The following is a 22,478-nucleotide window of genomic DNA, read 5'->3' on the forward strand; positions in this document are numbered from 1 at the left end:
GCTATCGTGGTGGCCATTCTGCAGAGCAGTAAACCAAGGCGCTAAAAATGTAAGAAAGCTGCTCAGGTCCCACGACGAACAAGAGCGGCGCTCATCCTGCAGACGAGGACAGGGGCCCTGACCATCCGAGACCATGCAGGCGCCAAAGGCAGCAGGGCTCTCAGTCGCTCCTGTTCCTGGACTCACTCCCAGGGCCCTGGAGGTGGGGGTCTTGGCCTTCTGCTGCTCCCCGCTCAATGACAGGCTAGGTCGCCGAGGCTCAGAAAGGCCACGTGACCCGTCCAGAGCGCACAGCCGCAGGTGTGAGTCTGACTGAGCTCCAGCCGCCTCGCTCCCGGCGCCTTAGAGCGGCCCACCCTGGGTTCCTCAAGAGGATCACCTGGGGCTCGTTAAAAACCCAGCTCCCGGCGGCTCCAAACCCAGTGACTGGGCAGGGAGGGGTCTGGGAATCCGGATTTTAAACCAGCATTTGCTCCTCCACCTCCCCCACTCCAGGTGATTCTTAGGATCTGCAAGTTTGGGAAACAGCCCAAGCCCTGAGGCGACGCAGCCTCTCCCTGGGTCTTCCATGGCCAGCCGGCGCTGTCCCCAGGGCCCCTGGGGTCCCAGGCGAGCTCGCGGGGCGGGGCCGGGTGAGCCGGCACCTCCCTGTGCGCAGCCCCGCCCCAGGGGCGGGGCCTCACCTGCCGCGGGCAGGTAGACAGCTACCTGGTAACCGGGTCTGGCCCAGGAGGCTTGGGCGCGCGCAGCCATCCCGGGCCTCGCCGGGGACCGAGGGACGCAGGCAGCGCCTGCGCCCGCTCACCATGGTCGAGGGACGCGTCTCCAAGTTCCTGAAGAAACTCGGCTTCTCGGGCGGGGGCCGCCAGTACCAGGCGCTGGAGAAGGACGAAGAGGAAGCCTTGGTGAGTCCCAGCGACTCCGCGCCGGGCGTGCGACCCGACCCCCCATCCCCTCCGTCGTAACTGTCCCCGACCCGAGACCCCGCGTTCGCGCTGCGATCCGCGAACTCGCCCTCCTCCCCTGGCTCTGGAAGGAAGCCGTCCTCACAGCAACCGCGCTCTCATCTGCGCTCTGGCGCGGGGAGCTCAGCATGGAACCCTCACGTGAACCCATTTTGTGGTTGAGAAACTGAGGCCGAGAGTGGTTAAGTATATTCCCTAAGGGGCAAGGAGCTAGGAAGTGACCTGGCTGGGAACTTAACCTAGGTTTCTCTGACTCCAGAGAATTAAAATTCCTGGGTCTCCAGACTTGGGCTGCTTTATGGATTTTTAAAACTTAAATTGGAAAATAAAATTAGAGGGATGCAAAAAACAAAGATTGCTGAAATGCTGTAGCAATAATAGAAAGCAAAGTTGGAGCTGAGGGACCTCCCAGCCTCACTTCCTACAGTCAGGTACTTTTAGAAAGCCACTGAGAGCTGTATGCCTGCTTTGCAACCTCCAGGGACCCTCTGGGATAAAGCAGCAGGATGCCAGGGCAGGGCGGTTCATGAGGGAACGAAGTGGCAAAGCTGTCAAATAAAGCCCCTCCTATTCCTTGGATTCTTGGAAGCCAGGGGTGAAGCCAGGCTTGAGGGTGACCCAACACCCTTCTTTTTAGCTTCGCAAACAGAACTCCTTGCATGCTTTAAGGTCAGGGGGGCACTGAATTTCTGCAGAAGCGTTTCTCTGCACGCCAGAGGGTCGTTGCCCTTTTTTTTTTTCATTTACGCTTAAGCAGTCGTTCAAAAATAACATTTCTGAACGAGTCCCCTGGGTTGCTAATGAGAAATTTGACTTGGCGATGGCCTTTTGACCAGTGAAAGGAAACTTCAAAGGTAAACTTACCTTTTAATTAAAAAAAGAAATTAGCTGAAAAAATATTTGACTTAAAATTTTATTTTTTTCTCCCAAAGAATACTAATGGTCAAAACATTTTGTTTGTGAGATTAAGTATTCGTGCTTTTTTAAAAATAGTGTTTTGTGCTTTTTAAAAATCGTGTTTCATACATCCCTGTTGATGTAAGAATTCTGGTGTTAGGGTGGTAGGCCACAGGACCACGTAACTAGCAGTTTTTGAGCAATCTCGATTTTTCTGAAGTGGCGTGTTAATATTGATAGGATATAGAGTTCAATTAATTTGCTGTGATCCATTTCTCTGCTTCTGTGATACATTCTGCTAAAGGAGTTTGAAGTTTATTTGCCATCACAGGTTGCCTTTCCTACGTTGCCATTCCTGTTTTTTCCTTTCCATCTTTTGATTTTTGCATCAGGCCAGGTATGTTTCAAACTCTCCTGATGTGTAGTTGGTTACCATCAGGTTTCATGGGATGTCCAGGAATGCAGGTGCATGGATGATGTAACCTCAAGGGAGATGCTGGGAGAGTTTGATCTCTGTGCCAGGTGGACTCATCCCTCCAAAGCTTTGCAGAAGAGTTCTCAGAGGTCTGACAGGTGTTCAGCCGGTCTGTCAGTGTGCTCTCCCACCTGGCTGTGGACCGGCGTGCTCTCAGCAGCATCCTGAGGCCCTGGGTGCGTGATGATGGGCAGTGTGCAGCGCCAGGAGGCGGGTGATACCAGCACTGACACCAAAGGCCAGCTGAGAAAGAAGGCATTGTGCCTCCAGAGGCAGCCTTGTGCAAACCCAGGAAATGTGCAAACCCAGGAAATGGCAATGAAGATCGATGGGAAGTGTGAGGAGGGAGGGAGGTGGAGAGGCCGGGAGGCTGGGCGAGGCACTCACTTCCTGCCAAGTTGGCTCAGACCTGAACACCTCCTTTGCTGTCATACTCATGTCCTCTCGTTGGAACTCCTTTCTCCCAGGGTTTGGAAAGGAGGCGATGTGTGTTGAGGTGATCACTTCTACAATAGTTGGAATTGTCTTTTTTTTTTTTTTTTCGTTATTTCATACTAGTTTATTTAGGGGTTCCATTTTCACTCCTCAATAGAACCGTCTTTTATGAGCACTAAATACATGCCACATCCAGGATGCCTGTAGGAGGCCTCTAAGCCCTCCCCTCCCCCAGCCACTTTGACCAGTTACCCCAGTTCTAATAGTGATTGTTACTGAGAACTTGCTGTGTCTTCTCTTGGGCCTCTTACCTCCAAGGTAAATTTTACTCTCGTCATGTGATCAATGAGGATGTGAGGCTCCTAGTGGGGTCACGTTTGTTTGCTCAGTGAGCACTTCCTGACAGCCAGTTTTGCCAGGCGCTGAGGATACAGATGTGTACAAAACAAAGTTCATAAAAGAGGCCAACGGTCAGCTGAGAAACCGGGAGATGCTTTATTTGAGACCCAGTGGTCTTAGGTGCACTGGAGAATCAAAGAGTAGAGGACCAGACAGAGGACTGGTGGTTGAGAGGGGAACTGGAGATGACCCCATGTTAGAAGCACTGGAGACTGGATTTCAGCATTTCCAGGAATGGAAAGAAAGGTGTTTGAGCCGGGCACAGTGTCTCATGCCTGTAATCCCCACACTTTGGAAGACTGAGGCAGGAGGGTCACTTGAACCCCAGAGTTCAAGATCAGCCTGGGCAACTTTAGCCAGATGCCATCTCTGCAAACAATTAGGCGTGGTGGTGTGCACCTGTGGTCCTAGCTACTCACCAAGCTGAAGCAGGAGGATTGCTTGCACCTGGGAGGTCAAGGCTGCAGTGAGTTGTGATCATGCCACTGTGCTCCAGCCTGGGCAACAGAGTGAGACCCTGTCTCAAAACAAAACAACAACAAAAAGGTCTTTGAGAGGCCTCCTTAATTTAGTTACTAGAAAAAGCTTCTCACTGCTGACCTGAACATTAAGGTAAGGAAGAGATTGGACCAGAAATTCCTGCTTCCCAGGTGACTCAGCGCCAACTCCAGGGGAAGCTGTCTCTGCCCCTCAGGGCTCCCATCTCTTAAGTGAGGCAGGTATAGCCCCAGCCCACTGCCTTCCTGGCTGGTGAGCAGATTCATCCTTCTGGGCTCTCCAGGGTGAGGCTTGGATCCCAACAGACGAATGTAGTGACCACCCATCCATTCAACCTAGATTCACGGAGGGGGCTCCCTCTGTGTGTCAAGTGAGTGCTACCAGCTGGAGTTGGGGCTGATAAGGATGCACAGTTCCCTGCCCTCAGGTATCCCAACCAGGAGGCAGAGACAGGCACCCAGCAACTGGTCACAGTTCACTGTTTAATGCCAATGTGTCAGAGCTGGGAGAAAGACGTGATGTTTAAGATGAATAGGAGTGGCAAAGAGTGAGCTGGATGAAGGGCAGGGGTTGACAGCGAGTTCTAGACAGAAGAGGTAGAGGCGTTGGGGTTGGTAGGATGAGGCTGCAGAGGAGGGTCGTACGGAGCCTTGTCAGAGTGTGGGCTTTATCCCTGGAGCAGTGGGGGATCGTTGAAGGGTTTTAAGTCAGGACATGACAGTCACTCATTTATTCCCAGATGGGCCAAACATTAGAACTGTGATAAAACAGGCACGGTCAGATTTGTGTTTTTAAGAGATTACTCTCAGTTACCAGAAAAGAGTATGTGTGTGGGAATACTGAGGCTCATGCACACACAACTTTAACCCAAGGCTTGCCCAAACTCACAGATCATTAGTGTTTCTCAGAATTCAGCAACATGTGGGCAGCTTCTTAAAGAAATGTACTGCAACCCCACGGTGTTTTTTCTTTCGAGACAGTGTCTCGCCCTGTCACCCAGGCTGGAGTGCAATGGCATGATCTTGGCTCACTGCAACCTCTGCCTCCCAGATTGTCCTGCCTCAGCTTCCCGAGTAGCTGGGATTACAGGCACCCGCCACCACGCCCAGCTAATTTTTGTACTTTTAGTAGAGATGGGGGTTTCACCATGTTGGCAAGGCTGGTCTCAAACTCCTGACCTCATGATCCGCCTGCCTCAGCCTCTCAAAGTGCTGGGATTACAAGCGTGAGCCACCGCACCTGGCCAGTGTTGTCTTAAATGATTTGTACAAAAGTGTGATTTCAAGTAACTATAAGCATAAAACTTGTAATAAACATAACTGTTTGCTTATAACTCAACTATAAAATCAGGTTCAATTTAGGCCTATTGCGGTGACTCACTCCTGTTTTCCCAGCACTTTGGGAGGCTGAGGCGGGCAGATCACTTGAGTTCAGGAGTTCAAGACCAACCTGGCCAATATGGTGAAACCCCTCTCTACTAAAAATACAAAAATTAGCCAGGCGTGGTGGCAGGCACCTGTAATCCCAGCTACTGGGGAGGCTGAGGCAGGAAAATCCTTTGAACCCAGGAGGCGGAGGTTGCAGAGACCTGAGATCACGACACTGCACTCCAGCCTGGAAGACAGAGCGAGACTCCCTCTCAAAAAAAAAAAAAAACAAGTCAAATTTATAATAAAATTATAAAGTACAAATAAAACAGGCTTATTTTGATATATTGGTGATGTCTATTAAAACTCAATCAGGCTGGGCATGGTGGCTTACGCCTGTAATCCCAGCACTTTGGAAAGCCGAGGCAGGCAGATCACCTGAGGTTAGGAGTTCGAGACCAGCCTGGCCAACATGGCAAAACGCCGTCTCTACTAAAAATACAAAAATTAGCTGGGTGTGGTGGTGGGTGCCTGTAACCCCAGCTACTCAGAAGGCTGAGGCAGAAGAAACGCTTGAATGCAGGAGGTGGAAGTTGCAGTGAGCCAAGATTGCGCCACTGCACTCCAGCCTGAGTGACAGAGCAAGACTCCATCTCAAAACAACAACAAAAGAGACTGGAAACCAAAGCCTTTTTTGAATCTCATTTCGAAATGAGGTCTCATAACTTCTGCCATATTCTATTCGTTTGATGCAAGTCTAGGTCCAGCCTACACTCAAAGGGAAGGGGTTACACAGGCCATGGGTACTGGGAGGGAGTGATGGCTGGGGACTGCCTTAAAGGCTGCCCATTGGAATAGTAGAAAGAAAGATTTCCTTCAATGACGTCATTCACGTTAAAAAAAATCCGAGAACCACATCTGACATGTCATCTGCTCACTACTTATCTAGTTTTGTTAGTGTTTTCATTCATCGTAAGTTCTGTTCTTTAAACTCTTTTGGACTTTTGATTTTGAAAATACTGATGCTAAGAATGTCTGCTAATGTGTGTATGTACAAAATGACATTTACATTTGTCAGGACTTTGTTTGCTAGTTTAGGATAATCAGACTCAAACTCAAGTCCAACTGCCAGCAAGCAGCCTGCGAATGCCAATTTTAAGGCTGTCATCTGATAACCGTAGAACTGGCTCGTTCACTTGAAGATAATGTTAGTGTTGGGCGTTGTTGAAAGAATATTTCTTCATTTGGTATCTATTTGTATTTACTACTACACTTAGTGCTTATTGACTGTGCCAGCTGCTATGTACAAAGACTGGATTCATGTAAGGCACCTGCTTGTGACGTGACTACACTTCTCAATATTTAGGTATCTTAGGGTTTTCTCACCGAATCCACAATTGTGCGCTGGGTGATGACTCAATTCTTCTGCTAACCTTTCTCTCTGAGCCATTGAAGCTTTCAGTGTGTGTCAGCCTTCACTGGGATGCTACAGTGTGTGCTGTGATCGTTGTCATGGATGCAAATATGCACACTGGTGTTATGTCACAGTCCTTAGTTGTAAGTTGCCCCCCACCCCGAAAGGTCTGTGTTGATCAGACAGTCATTGAAACACACATTCAAGGTTAATAAGTTCTCGGAAAACTTGAAGGCTCTTGAGAATACGTCTGAAGATGGCATCCCGGAAACCCTGCCCCCAATCCAAATGTCACAAGCTTTTTTTAAATAAGGGTAAAGAATCCTAGAGTCCCAACTAGAAGGAACTTCCAGTGTGTTAAATGGTTGCTGCTTAGTGGCCATCATATTAGGGGTGGGACTGGGAGCTGATGGGGGGTCCTGTGGTTTTCATTTGTGTGCACACAAATTTGTTTGTAGATTTGGTATTTCTCCTAAAGCAGAGGCCATCTGGATGAGAACACAGGCAGCGGCTATATCTTCAAGGGTTGACATTCAGCTTCTATTTCTCTTTCGGGGACAAAGAAATACAAGTTATGAAAGACCCAGGAGTTTGGGTTTTATTGCCACCCTACCTAATAATTTATCAAAAAGGAGAGAAAGGGAATTAGCAGAAAGCTTATTTAGGGACTTCAAAAATCATATAGAGTATTTAGATGAACCTGTCCAAGTCAGATGTTGAGAAGGATGGTATTCAGATGGTTGTTTGAGGGTTAATATAGACACCTGGTAAAAAGGACTTGTCTCATATCAGATACAATGAAAACAAATACTTTAAAACAAGAAATGAGATATTCAAAATATTAAAAAATGCCCATGAGTAGAGGTTTGTTTACACATATTCTGGGATATCTAGATAGCAGAATTCTCACAGACACTGAAACAGATGCTGTAGAAGCATATGTAATGACACAGTGGACGGCTATGATTCTAATGTTTTTAACATGAAAAACGTCAAACACGGCCCGGCGCAGTGGCTCACGCCTGTAATCCCAGCACTTTGGGAGGCCCAGGTGGGTGGATCACTTGAGGTCAGGAGTTCGAGACCAGCCTGACCAACGTGGTGAAACCTCGTCTCTACTAAAAATACAAAATTGGCCGGGTGTGGTGGCACGTGCCTGTAATCCCATCTACTTCGGAGGCTGAGGCAGAAGAATCACTTGAATCGGGGAGGCAGATGTTGCAGTGAGCCAAGATCATGCCCCTGCACTTCAGCCTGGGTGACAGAGCAAGACTCTGTCTCAAAAAAAAAAAAAAAAGAAAGAAAGAAAGAAAGAAAAATGTCAAACATACAGAAAAACAGAAGGACTAGACAGCTGTCTGCTCACCCACGTGGATTCCACGATTCTTTTGCCATCTTTGCCCCTCATGATGTACCATTCAGTGGAAACAGGTGGTCGTAATTTCTTTTGGAAAAAAACATACTTTTACAATGTGCAGAGAATACAATCTGGAAAAAGATCATTTTGAGCAGTATTTTTATCTTGGGATGACAAATTTTCTTCTTTGTAATCTTGTGCATTTTCCAAATTTCCAGCCACAAATATGGTTTAATTTTGTAGCCAGAAAAAAAGGAGATGTGAAAAATAAAGAGGAAGTCTGAACAAAAGAAGGGGAGAGAAAGGATTGTGGGTTTTTAGGTCTGTGTTGCCTTTCTGGGCTCGGTGGGCATAGCTGGGTGGGAGTGGTACTGTAAACAGCATTATTAGGCAAGAATCCAGATCCCCAGGGGTGGCGGTGTATGAGCGGTGCCAGCCCAGAGCTTTGGGCGCCAGTGGGAGAAAGAGGTGGATGGGACAGGGGTCTGTACGTGACCATATGGGGGCTCCTGCAACCTCTTGGGGCTTCCCAACACGGAGATAAGTAGTTTGGGTCAGCACATTCGAGACTTCCACAGGGGAGTTTGGAATGACCAAGGGCAGGGAGGAAAGGTCTCTGGTTCAAGGAAGGCAGGTGAGGCGATGAGGTTGCCATGAGGGCAGGACTGGCTACAGAATTCGTGGGGCAGACTGCCAATAGCAGGAAGACACTTGCTTCTGTCTTCTATGATCTCTCCCTTGAATGTCCTGGTGAGTTCCACTTGTTATAGATTATTGGTCTCCACCACACAAGGGATTACTACTGGGTGAGTGTAGACCAAGTGTGTTCAACCTGCAGCCCAAGATAGCTTTGAATGCAGCCCAACACAAATTTGTCAACTTTCTTAACACATTATGAGATTTTTTTGGCAATTTTTTTTTTTTTTTTTTTTTAGCTCATCAGCTGTCATTGGTATTAGTGTATTTTATGTGTGGCCCAAGACAATTCTTCTTCCGATGTGGCCCAGGGAAGCCAAAAGATTGGACACCCCTTGTGTAGACCCTGCCAGGTATCCCCCATCGGGGAGGGCAGTCATGGCCGCTGGGTGGAGGAGGGGAGATGCCAAGCCCCGGGCATACATCGTCCCGTGGGGCTAAATTTCCACATACACATTCAGATCCAATGATTACACATTCCAAGATGGCAGCTGTGGAGCATGAAGCCTCAAGGCCAACACCTGTCCTGCACGGGGATCTCTGTGCAATTGCACTGGCCTCATGCCCATGAGGCTGGCCCTGCTGAAGGGTTCTTGTCGGAGAGGAAACATCCAATTGATACCTCCCCTGTGGACTGTCAGCGATTCTTCTGAATTGTCGTGGGGTTAATCTGGATCTGTGGACGCTTCAGAGGCTAATAATCCCACCACCTCTGGTCTCTAAGGCATCTCACATGATGGTGATAAGAACATGGGAAATTTAGTAGTGGAAGTCATGTGCTAAGACTGAGTGAGTAGTTGAAGCCATGTGGTAAGTCTCAGCGAGTAGTGGAAGCCGTGTGCTAAGTCTCAGCGAGTAGTGGAAGCCGTGTGCTAAGTCTTAGTAGTGGAAGCTGTGTGCTAAGTCTTAGTAGTGGAAGTTGTGTGCTAAGTCCTAGTAGTAGTGGAAGTCATGTGCTAAGTCTCAGTGAGTAGTGGAAGCTGTGTGCTAAGTCTTAGTGGTGGAAGTTGTGTGCTAAGTCCTAGTAGTAGTGGAAGCCATGTGCTAAGTCTCAGCGAGTAGTGGAAGCCGTGTGCTAAGTCTTAGTGGTGGAAGTTGTGTGCTAAGTCCTAGTAGTAGTGGAAGCCATGTGCTAAGTCTCAGTGAGTAGTGGAAGCCGTGTGCTAAGTCTCAGCGAGTAGTGGAAGCCGTGTGCTAAGTCTCAGCGAGTAGTGGAAGCCATGTGCTAAGTCTCAGCGAGTAGTGGAAGCCGTGTGCTAAGTCTTAGTGGTGGAAGTTGTGTGCTAAGTCCTAGTAGTAGTGGAAGCCATGTGCTAAGTCTCAGCGAGTAGTGGAAGCCATGCGCTAAGTCTTAGTGGTGGAAGTTGTGTGCTAAGTCCTAGTAGTAGTGGAAGCCATGTGCTAAGTCTCAGCGAGTAGTGGAAGCCGTGTGCTAAGTCTTAGTGGTGGAAGTTGTGTGCTAAGTCCTCGTAGTAGTGGAAGCCATGTGCTAAGTCTCAGTGAGTAGTGGAAGCCGTGTGCTAAGTCTCAGCGAGTAGTGGAAGCCGTGTGCTAAGTCTCAGCGAGTAGTGGAAGCCGTGTGCTAAGTCTCAGTGAGTAGTGGAAGCCATGTGCTAAGTCTTAGTAGTGGAAGCCGTGTGCTAAGTCTTAGTAGTGGAAGTTGTGTGCTAAGTCCAGTAGTAGTGGAAGTCATGTGCTAAGTCTTAGCAAGTAGTGGAAATCATATGGTAAGCGGGAGCTGGTGGGAGCTTTCAATCCAATCACCTGTCTTCCCTCTCCCTGCCTGGAAGGTGGAGTGGGCCGGACAGACATCTTTGTTGTCAATGAATGTGAATCCCAAAGGTGTCCAGCCAGCTGCCCTTGCTGGAGACTCCACTTCCTCACAGCTCATTCATTGTCTCAGTTCTGGAGGCCAGAACTCCAAGAGCAAGGTGCCAGCAGAGTTGGTTCCTCCGGAGGCCTCTCTGCTTGGTTTGCACATGGCTGCCTTCCCCGTGTCTTCATACGGTTGTCCTCTGTGCATGTCTGTGTCCTAATCTCCTCCTTTTACTTGGACACCAGTCGTATTGGATTAAGGCCCCACCAATGACATCATTTAGCTGTAATGACCTCTTTAAAGGCCCCATCTCTAAATATAGTCACTTTCTGAGGATATGGGGTGTGGGGTTTAGGGCTTCAGCCTGGGAATGGTGGGGGGGTTGGACAACTCAGTCCAACACCATGTTCTGTGTAGAAATTGACTTGAAAGGTATTTTTTTCTTTGAGGAGCTGTAGGCCACCAGGAGAAAATGTGTAATTGTGTCTTGAGGCTGCAGTCCCTCTGGAAATGTTTATCACCTCTGCCGTCTGCCCCAAGTCCTCAGGAGATGCAGGCATGGTGCCCCACTAGCTGGGCCATATTCCTATGACCTTCCCTAAGACCTCCCTGTGGCCTATTGGAGAGAAGAGAGCTCAGCAGAGGATGTGTTGTTTGGCCCACCTTGAAACTCAAGTGCAAACAGAGACAGGGAAGAGAGGGGCCCAAGATCTGCAATTCCAGAGACCCAGGGGGAAGAGATGACAGGCAGGCACTGCCCCTCACTTTCCTAAGCCAAACCAAGGACGCCGACTCCCAGGCTAACTAGAACTGCTTATTTCACCCCCATGCACTTCTCAGGACGCTCCCTGTCTTTGCCTCTCCAGCTGGACCGAATCTGGGGGCTCTGGGTGTAGGGGAAGGAGTGTTGGCCTGAGTGGCCACTCTTAACCAGGAGCCATTGGTGTAGGGCAGACAGGGCCCATCCGTCGCCGGCCACATGGATTTAGGCAGGTGTAATCTCTCCACATTCATGTGTCCTGGTGTGAAAGTGGAGGTGCTGGGTGCAAGAATGGAGGGCAGCGTTGGATTCCCCTTCTGACTACTAGGTTCCTCCTCCCCCTGGCTTTTTGTGGAAGCTGTGTTGGGTAACGGATCTAAGCATTCCACAAAGTTCCCCTCACTACGCCTCCCTCATTGAATGTTAGTAATCAAAAAAGAGTCAGTGAGGGAAGGTGTTTAAACCTCTCTGCACAATGCCTTGTTCACAAGATGATCTTGTTTTTAAGAATCCAGCCCTGTCTTGCTTTGGCCTTGGGTCATGTGCTAGGCCTGTGTCCATAGAAAGCGCTCAGTGGTGGGGGCGGGACCGACTACGTGATTGTCAGGCTCACTGCAAAACGGCCCCCTCCTTGAAAAATGACTAAGAATCTCAAGAAGGCGGCAGCAGAGATTAAGCAAAGTGCAGGCTGCCGTGGACACACGAAGCCATGAACGTGGAGCCGGGCCTGGTGGGCTCACCGTCGCGAGGTCCCTGGCTGGAGACACCAGCGAGCTCTTGCTGTTCGTGGTTCTCTTTTTCAGCCTCTACTCCAGCCACTCCTCTGGCCCTCACCTACTTTTTTTTTTTCAACTTCTATTTTAAGTTTCAGGGTGCAGGGTACACATGCAGGATGTGCAGGTTTGTTACATAGGTAAACATGTGCCATGGTGATCTACTGCACAGATCATCCCATCACCCAGGAATTAAGCCCAGCATCCATTTCACTCTCTTCCCCTCCTTTACCCTCTCTTCCCCTCCTTTCCCCTCCCCTCCCCTCCCCTGCCCTCCCCTGCCCTCTCGTTTCCTTTCCTTTCCTGATAGGGTCTTACTCTGCCATCCAGGCTGGAGTGCAATGGCGCAATCATGGCTCACTGCAGTCTCAATCTTCCTGGGCTGAAGTGCCCCTCCCACCTCCCGAATAGCTGGGAATACAAGCACACAACCATGCTTGGCTAATTTTTGAACAGATGGGGTTTTGCTAAGTTGCCTAGGCTGGTCTTGAACTCCTGGGCTCAAGAGATCTGTCCACCGCGGTCTCCCAAAGTGTTGGGATTACAGGCGTGAGCCACTGTGCCTGGCTGATCCTTTCTTTTGATGACATGTCCTCCAAGTGTGGGCTGGGGACCAACAGTGTGAGCATCACCTGGGAGCTTGCCAGAAATGCAGAATCTCAGGTTCCACCCTGGAACTACAGAATCAGAAACTCTGGGCGGGGTCCCAGCAATCTGAGACTCAGCAAGCCCCGCCGGGGGGTTCTGAGGCTCCCTGGAGTTTGAGTACTGCTGCTCTGGATGATTAGCTTCTCTGCGTGTCTCAGATCCATCCTCCTGTTTGCCAGGCCCTCTTGCAGATACTAGAGACAAAAGAGTGAGCAAAGCGCTGATCCTACTGGGTGGGGCTCATGTTCTGGTGGGGAAGGAAGATGTCTATCAAATAATTCCTCCAGTGAGTACATAATCACACACTGAGATAAACCCCAGGAAGGAAAGCAGAGCCTGTAAGAAAGAAGGTAGGTATGGCCTGGGTGTGGGGGATGGGTGGGAATGCTACTGTTAAAGTCCAGTGCCATCTGGGAAGACTTCCTGGAGGAGGTGGCAGGAACTCAGCGAACTAAGCCTTGCATTTGGGCTACACGTGCTCCTGCATTTATTATTTTTATTTTTTATATCAGCCACATTTGGTACACCCTGGAGCCTACAGCCTGACCTGCAGTAGATTTCAGGAAAGATAAGCTGGCCTCCCTCCCCTGTGATCTGGGAGGTGCCTGTTCCCCAGGGAATGTCTATAAATAGCCAGTCTCCTTCAGCAACACCTATCTCACCAGGCCTTCTCCTCCTTCTACCCCCTCCCCCAGATATCAGCATATTGAAATTTGAGTGACAGTTTTGCCTTCACTTATTATTGAATTCTCCTAATAGTAGTTGCTGTTTATCTACTATCTTGTGTGAACCGGGAATTGTATGTTTTTCTTCTTCTTTCCCTTTTTCCTTCCTTCTTTTCCTGTCTAAACTTGTCTTAAGTTTTTCTCATAAACCATAAATAAAAATTGGCACAATTTAAAATTCCTCCTTCACTCCCCCACTTTATGGATCCTATTTTCCCCCGTGACTTGGGGTTGGGAGAGGCGGAGGGAGGAAGGTCCTGTTTGTTTCCGATCAGTTTGTGGTAATCAGGTCACTGTTTGCTTGGGTGTTCTTGGCCCCTTTTCTGTGCAAGTCTAGAGAGGCTGCAGGATTGTGGTTAAGAGCACGGAAGTCTACAGTCCAGGCTGCCTGGATGCAAATTCTAGTTCTGCCACTCGCCAGCTGTGAGACCTCGGGCAAACTTAACTTTTCCCTGCCTCTGTTTGTTCTTCTGTACAATGGGGTAGTAACTAAGTGTACATACATCGGGGGGTCTGTTGTGGAATGGAGTCATTTAATACACATCAAGCATGTAAGGTAGCACCTGATCATGGTGATTTTTATTAGCAATAATTATTTAATTATAAGTAATTATTATTATACAACTACAGGCTGGGCGTGGTGGCTCACGCCTGTAATCCCAGCACTTTGAGAGGCCGAGGCGGGCGGATCATGAGGTCAGGAGTTTGAGATCAGCCCGGCCAACGTAGTGAATTTCATGCGCGTCCGTGTGAAGAGACCACCAAACAGGCTTTGTGTGAGCAACATGGCTGTTTATTTCACCTGGGTGCAGGCGGGCTGAGTCCGAAAAGAGAGTCGGCAAAGGGTGGTGGATTATCATTAGTTCTTATAGGTTTGGGGATAGGCGGTGAAGTTACGTTTTGCGTGCAGGGGTGGATCTTACAGAGTACCTTCTTAAGGGTGGGGGAGATTACAAAGTACATTGATCAGTTAGGGTGGGGCAGAAACAAATCACAATGGTGGAATGTCATCAGTTAAGGCTATTTTTACTTCTTTGTGGATCTTCAGTTACTTCAGGCCATCTGGATGTATACGTGCAAGTCACAGGGGATGCGATGGCTTGGCTTAGGCTCAGAGGCCTGACAGTGAAACCTCATCTCTACTAAAAGTACAAAAATTAGCCGCGTGTGGTGACATGCGCCTGTAGTCCCAGCTACTCAGGAGGCTGACGCAGGAGAATTGCTTGAACCTGGGAAGCGGAGGTTGCAGTGAGCCAAGATCATGCCACTGCACTCCAGCCTGGACGACAGAGCAAGACTCCGTCCTGAAAAAAAGAAAAAATATTTTAAAAAAAATTATACGACTACATAAGTGTCTTTTCCCTCATAGATTCATGCTGGGCACACTATTCTGCCCACTCCACGCTCCCATATTCCTGCAGTGTATGTGGGTCAACACATCTTCAATGGCGGTGTAGGCATTCGTATTTAACCCGTTTCTTGCCAACAGTTAGTTGGTTTCCTTTTTTGATTTTTAGAACAATGTTATAATGAACATCTATGGATATACCACATTGTTTTGAATCCTTACAAAAATCCCTGTAGAAATCTGAGGCTTAGAAAATGAAGTAACTTACCCAGGGTCACACAGCTTTTCATGGAATTGGGCCCAGGGCGGCCTGAATTCTAAGCTCGAGTCCCCTGGACTCCTTGTCAGTGTTAGGAATACCTCTGCTTCAAATGCATTCTTTTTTTCTTAAAGTTCTGGGATACATGTGCAGAACGTACAGGTTTGTTACATAGGTATACACGTGCCATGGTGGTTTGCTGCACCCATCAACCCATCATCTACATTAGTTATTTCTCCTAATGCTATCCCTCCCCTCGCCCCACACCCCCTGACAGGCCCTGGTGTGTGATGTTCCCCTCCCTGTGTCCATGTGTTCTCATTGTTCAACTCCCACTTACGAGTGAGAACATGCGGTGTTTGGTTTTCTGTTCCTGTGTTAGTTTCCTGAGAATGATGGTTTCCAGCTTCATCCATGTCCCTGCAAAGGACATGAACTCATCCTTTTTTATGGCTGCATAGTATTCCATGGTGTACATGTGCTACATTTTCTTTATCCAGTCTATCATTGATGGGCTTCAAATACATTCTTCACAGAAACCTCCCCACCCCCTTTTAAGAACAGTTGGATTGACTTGACTCATGCCTCCCAATCCCCTGCCTTTTGCTATCTCTCAGGGTCAGTCCTGGGGCAGGATGGGCAGCCAGGTTCCTCCTGGCATGGGGGCTGATCTGTTCAGCTCAACACCATTGCAGCCAGGGCTCAAAAGCTGACCATAGAAATGGCCAAGCCATGGCCACATGTGGTGGCTCACACCTGTAATCCCAGCACTTTGGGAGGCTAAGGCGAGAGGATCACTTGAGGTCAAAAGTTTGAGACCAGCCTGGCCAACGTGGCAAAACCCCGTCTCTACTAAAAATGCAAAACATTTAGCCAGGCATGGTGGCGGGCGCCTGTAGTCCCAGCTACTTGGGAGGCTGAGGCACCAGAATCACTTGAACCCAGGAGGCGGAGGTTGCAGTGAGCTGAGATCTTTTCACTGCATTCCAGCGTGGGCGACAGAGCAAGACTCCATCTAAAAAAAAAAAAAAAAAAGTAAAGAAAGAAATGGCCAAGCCAGGCGGAAGAGCTGCCCCTCTTCCTGGACCATCCAGGCAAAAGCAGCCTCAGGAGAGACAGGCAAGAGTCTACAGCTGGAGACAGATGTGTGCCTCCTCTCCCAGGGACATGCTGGGATCCAGCGCTGGGCCTGCTGTGGAGCAAAGCTAGTGGGTTCCTGGGAGGCACTGTCCTTGTCATCTTGGGCACAGCTCAGTGGCCTACTGCTTTCTGCTACTCAGGCCGCAAGCAGGTCCACTAGGAACCAGCCTCACTGTCCCAAAACTGAGTGTGAATCAGTGCCAGGGAGGCCCAGCTGTGTGTCTAGAGGCAGAGAGGTGGGCTGGCAGGAAAGCCTGCATCAAACCCTCACTCCACACTCACCTGCCGTGACCTTGGGCAAAGCTCTCAAATCCAGGGCCTTGGTTTGCCCATCCAACAAAATGGGCACAGCACCTGCCAACTTGAACTTTTGGTCAGAGAGAGGAGTGAAGGTGCGTGTGATGATAAGCAGCCGTGTCTGGTCCGTAGTATGTGCTTAGCCAATGCGGGTTGAACCTGAATATAGGAATGAACCTGTTTCTTCCCAGCCATACCATTATTCTGGAATCATTTCTTCACTTATTGTCTGGAAATAATTTCAAATGGAAAGGAAAGTTGTAAGAAGATGATAGCACAAACACTATAGCACATCCTTCCTCCAGGGTCTCTCAGCATCGTTAGTACATTTCGACACTGGCTGCATTGTCCTCAGCCTCACCGCCCCCATTTAGGCATAAATTGAAGACATGATGCTCTGTTATTTCTGAATACATCTGTGTGTGTGTGTGTGTGTGTGTGTGTGTGTGTGTTGGGGATGGGGGTGTTGGTTTTGTTGGTTTTTTTTTTCTTTTTTTTTGAGACAGCGTCTTACTCTTGTCACCCGGCTGAGAGCAGTAGTGCAATCTCGGCTCACTGCAGCCTCCAACTCTTAGGCTCAAGAGATCCTCCAACCTCAGCCTCCCCAGTAGCTGGGACTACAGGCATGTGCTACCACGCCCAGCTAATTTTTGTATTTTTGTAGAGACTGGGTTTCACCCTGTTGTCCAGGCTGGTCTCAAACTCCTGAGCTCAAGCAATCCTCCCACCTCAGCCTCCCAAAGTGCTGGGATTATAGGTGTCAGCCACTGTGCCCAGCCTATTTTCTTTAAGTGACAGTCTTCATTAATCACGACAGAGTCCAATAATCAGGAAATGAACATCTACACAACATGACCATCCAGTCCACAAGTTCCCATCAGCATTGTCCTGGTAACAGGGAAAGGATGTGGCTCTTAGTTGCCACGTCCCCCTTTTTCTCCTTCTGTGTGGAATACTCCTGTGGATTTTCCTTGTCTTCTGTATTCTCGACCTTTTTAGAGATTCCGGGCTCAGATTCCAGGCTCGGGGACATCATAGGATGTCCCTTGATTTGAGTTTGTCTAATGTTTCCTCTGGATTTGGCTCAGGTCACGCACTTCTGGAGAAAGCCTTGTGGCACGATACTGTGTCCTCCTTAGTACATGGTATTGGGAGGCCCACCCAGCTGTTTGTCTCATTACTGGTGGGGGTAACTTTTGCCCCTTGGTTAAGACAGCGTGTGCCAGGTTTCCTTTAATTAAAGCTATTATTTTCTCCCTTGTAATGATTAAGTATTTTACGGAGAGACATGTTGAGACTGTGTCAGTATCTGATTCTCGTTTTATTTTCACTCATTAAGTTCGGCATGCATAGACAATGCTTGGCTGAATGGATTACTATCACAGTGTTTGCTGAATGGTGATTTTCTAATTCCATCTGCATTAGTCCCTTCTCACACTGCTATAAAGAAATACCTGAAGCCTGGCATGGTGGCTCATGCCTGTAATCCCAGCACTTTGGAAGGCCAAGGTGGGTGGATCACTTGAGGTCAGAAGTTCAAGAGCAGCCTGGCCAACATGGTGGAACCTGGTCTCTACTAAAAACACAAAATTAGCCGGGCTTGGTGATGCATGCCTGTAATCCCAGCTACCTGGGAAGCTGAGGCAGGAGTATAGTTTGAACGCAGGAGGCGGAGGTTGCAGTGAGCTAAGATTGTAGCACTGCACTCCAGCCTAGGTGACAGAGTGAGACTCTGTCTCAAAAAACACACACATAAAAAGAAGAAATACCTGAGACTGTGTGATTTATAGGGAAAAGAGGTTTGATGGGCTCACGGTTCTGCAGGCTGTACAGGAAGCACAGTGGCTTCTTCTGGGAAGACCTCAGGAGGTTTCCAATCATGGTGGAAGGCAAAGGAGGAGCGAAGTGTCTTACATGGTGGGAACAGGAGCAAGAGAGAGAGCAGGGGACGGTGTCCCATGCTTTTAAATGACGAGATCTCACGAGAACTCACATTTGCGAGGACAGTACTAAGGGGATAGTGCTCAACTATTCATGAGATATCCTCCCCCATGATGCAGTCACCTCCCACCAGGCCCACCTCCAACATTAGAGAATACAATTGGACATGAGATTTGGGGGTGAACACAGATCCAAACCATATCACCATCATCATCATTCTCCCTCATTTACGGTCTTCTATAAGGAAGAGCTTTCTCTTCTCCCTGTTAACTTGGTCATTTATTCATTGATATCGGTAGGAATGCAAGGACTCTGTATTAGTCCACTCTCATGCTGCTATGAAGAAATATCTGAGACTGAGTAATTTACAAAGAAAAGAGGTTTCATTGACTCACAGTTCCACATGTCTGGGGAGGCCTCAGGAAACTTACAGTCATGGCGGAGGGCACCTCTTCACAGAGCGGCAGGAGAGAGAATGAATGCTGAGCAAAGGGGGAAGCCCCATATGAAACCATCAGATCTTGTGAGAACTCACTTACTATCATGAGCATGGGGGAACCACTCCCACCATCTAATCACCTCCCATGAGGTCCCTTCCCCAACATGTGGGGATTACACTTCAGATTACAATTCAAAATGAGAGTTGGGTGGGGACACAGAGCCAGGCCATATCAGAGTCCTAGTTGATTAAATATGTTATGATTTGTTACTATCAATATTTATTTTGATGCTTGATTGCCTTAATTTGGCCAATGGGAACCTTTTCAAGGTGGCTGCCATGTCCTCTTGACATTTTTTACGTTATCCTTTGAGCACTTCCCTTTCTGGCATGAGAAACTTCAGCTTCATTTTGTACTTTCTGTACCTTGGCCCTGGAAAAAGCCATTTCTCCCAGTATCCTTGGCTCTTTTTACCGGAAGAATTATATTTAGAAAGCAAGATCTGGTAGTATGTGTTCATTGTTACTGGGTGCCATGGCTCCTAGGCCCTCTCAGTGGAGGGGGTGTAAGTGTGCATATGCTGCGAGATCTATATTTAGTTTTATATCTGTCTCTCTCTGTATCTCCATATATTCCAGTCCAATAAATACCACAGGGTTTGTGCCAGTTCTTTGTATATTTTTAACTCTTTTCACCAACAGTAAGAACACTGGCTACCATTACCATTAGCATATTTCTTTACTGCACAATTTCCCTGTATGTAACCCATCTCCTCACCTTGCCAACAATTGCATTGGCCACCACTCTGCCTAGCCGTCTCCTCTTGGCCCGAATGCACTGGCCACCCTTGAGCAAGGTTCATGCTCCAAGTATCTCACTTTGTCCTGTTGCTAGCTCCTTGCTCACTGATGTCACACTCCCACTGCATATGCACACACAGACGCACACAGGTACTACCTAGAAAGGACTTCAGGGGCTGGAAAACATCTCTGAAGCCCCTCTTGACCTGAGGCTGAAATTTCAGAAGCCCTTCCTCACATCAATGCTAGGTGTGAGGTATCATCATTCCCATTTTAAAGAGGAGGAAACTGTGACTCAGAAAAGTCAAGTGGCTTGCTGAGGGTCACACAGCGTAGGTCGGTGGGGCCAGACCAGGCCGAGTCTGGGCCTGGTGATGCCTCCTCTACCCTGTTGGCTGCATTTAGGGTTTTTTGTTTGTTTGTTTAGTCGCTAACATTAAAAAATATTCAGGCAGGCCCTTCTGAGTTGTCTTGCAGTGTTCTTCCCCATTTTCCCACATGGTCTTCAGCTTGTCGCCACTCACCTGTGGGCAGTGGGGTTGGGGGTGCAGATCTGAGGGAAAAACTGTTTGGCAGTGACAACTATCACTGAACAAGCATGCCACGCTCTGAGAACCTGAGACTGCGATAACCCCAGACTGAGTTCCACTTCTGAGCACATTTGGGCACTCGTATCTCCTGGAGGGCTTGCATGTGAATGGTCACAGCAGTGCCCTATATAAAAGCCCAAACTGGGCCGGGCGCGGTGGCTCGTGCCTGTAATCCCAGCATGTTGGGAGGCCGAGGCGAGTGGATCACCTAAACTCAGGAATTCAAGACCAGCCTGACCAACATGGTGAAACCCGTCTCTACAAAAATTAGCCAGGCATGATGGCAGGTGCCTGTAATCCCAGCCACTCAGGAGGCTGAGGCAGGAGAATCACTTGAACCAGGGAGGCGGAGGTTGCAGTGAGCCGAGAGTGCGCCATTGCACTCCAGCCTGGGTGACAGAGCCAGACTCTGTCTTAAAAAAAAAAAAAAAGATCAAACTGGACACAAAATGCCAGCCATGTGCACGTACTTAAATAAACTGTGGCATAGCCATAAAGCAGCATACTTAGAATACTATAAAGCAACAAAAGAGAATGAGTGGCAGTTATTCATGGAAAGGCACCAGTGAAGCTCACGGCCTTTTCCCTTCTCAAAGGTTGCGGCCCCTCAAGAATAGGACCTTGCTGGGTTGGCCCTTGAGTGCATCTCCCAAGACAGCCCTTCTCTGACAGCTCTGGGTACATTTTAGAATATTAGAATCGCCTGGGGGACTGGGTGTGGTGGCTGATGCCTGTAATCCCAGCACTTTGGGAAGCTGAGGTGGTAGTATTGTTTGAGCCCAGGAGTCCAAGGCCAGCCAGCCTGGGTGACATAGTGAGATCCCATCCCTATTTTTTTTTTTAATAGAAGCACCTGGGGGCTTGTGGAGTGCTGGTCTCGGGCGAGCCCACAGCAGGTGTGTTTTTATAAGAACCAGCAGCAACTTTTGGCCAGGCAGGTGTGGTGGCTCACGCCTGTCATCCCAGCACGTTGGGAGGCCGAGGTGGGTAGATCACCTGAGGTCAGGAGACCAGCCTGGCCAAATGGTGAAATCCTGTCTCTACTAAAAATACAAAAATTAGCTGGGCATGGTGGCAGGTACCTGTAACTCCAGCTACTCGGGAGACTGAGGCAGGAGAATGGCTTGAAGCCGGGAGGCAGAGGTTGCATTGAGCCAAGATCACGCCACTGCACTGCAGCCTGGGTGAAAGAGCGAGACTCTGTCTCAAAAAAAAAAAAAGAAAGAAAAACTAGTATCAACTTTTGAATACATCAGTCAGAGTCCTCTATAGAACTTGCCAGAACACAGACTGTCTGCCCACCCCTAGGGCTTCTGAGGTAGTAGGCCCAGGGTAGGGCCTGAGTTTCTGCATTTCTAACAATTTCCAGGTGATGCTGGCCTGAGGCCCATACTCTGAGAATGCTGGACTAAGATAAAACTAGAGAATACCCAGATCTGTGCCTTGGGAGAGAAGGATAGAGAAGCCTTGGAAAGAAGGAAGCATCTGCCTGAGTGTGGCTTATTTGGGTGTGTGTCTCCAATGTCACCTTTGTCAGGAAGCCCACTCGATTGTTTTGTTCTTGTGTCATTCTGACTCTTGCATTGATTGTCTCCAAAGGCATCGATCCCAATAATTACGTGCCCTATATTGTGAAATTCTTTTTTTGTTTTGTTTTGTTTCTGTTTCTGTTTTTGTTTTTTGAGATGGAGTCTCGCTCTGTTGCCAGGCTATAGTGCAGTGGTGCAATCTTGGCTCACTGCTACCTCCGCCTCCCTGGTTCAAGCGATTCTCCTGCCTCAGCCTCCTGAGTAGCTGGGGCTACAGGTGGGCGCCACCACGCTCGGCTAATTTTTGTATTTTTAGTAGAGATGGGGTTTCACCATGTTAGCCAGGATGGTCTCGATCTCTTGACCTCGTGATCCACCCAAAGTGCTGGGATTACAGGCATGAGCCACCGCGCCCGGCCTATATTGTGAAATTCTGGAAGGATTGGGGCTGGAGGATTCACTAGGCCCGGGGCTCTCTCTGCCTCTTCTCTTTCTCTGAAACCCCCAGGGGCCAAGTGCTTTCCACAACCTAAGGCATTTGGGATTCCCACATGAGCTGTTTTCTTGTTCTCAGCACCTTCATGCCTGTTCTTCCCTCAGCCCAGAAGGCCCCTCATCCCAGTACCTCTCTCAACTGCTTTCTCACAATTCCTGGGTGCCTTTCTAGATTCCCCGCGATCTGCACTGGGGCCCGCCCATCTCCTTCGTGGTTAGCTGCACCCCAGCAGGGCGTGACCACCACGCGAGTTTTGAGCATCTCTCGGCTTGTTCATGCCTCTGGTGTCATCAGATTTACACATGACACACAGTCGTGGTTGAATTTCAAACAATAATTTAAGTGCACGCTTGCCCCATGCGGTACTCGTGTGTGTGTGTGTGTATACTGGAAAATCATCTGGTGTTTATCTG

General features: G+C 48.8%; 1 protein-coding gene across 3 annotated transcripts in view; it reads left to right on the forward strand.

The window, feature by feature from the left end:
• The first annotated feature begins 721 nt into the window (after positions 1-721).
• ATP2C2 (ATPase secretory pathway Ca2+ transporting 2) overlaps positions 722-22,478 on the forward strand; it is a 93,925-nt gene continuing 72,168 nt past the window's right edge. For all 3 annotated transcript variants that reach the window (XM_511142.8, XM_003315215.6, XM_054668525.2), the window contains exon 1: positions 722-905. In XM_511142.8, the coding sequence (XP_511142.6) occupies positions 807-905 (99 nt within the window). In that variant the 5' untranslated portion in view covers positions 722-806. The remainder of the gene's footprint in view (positions 906-22,478) is intronic.

Source organism: Pan troglodytes, chromosome 18 (assembly GCF_028858775.2).
Source record: "Pan troglodytes isolate AG18354 chromosome 18, NHGRI_mPanTro3-v2.0_pri, whole genome shotgun sequence".
NCBI classification, from domain to species: domain Eukaryota; kingdom Metazoa; phylum Chordata; class Mammalia; order Primates; family Hominidae; genus Pan; species Pan troglodytes.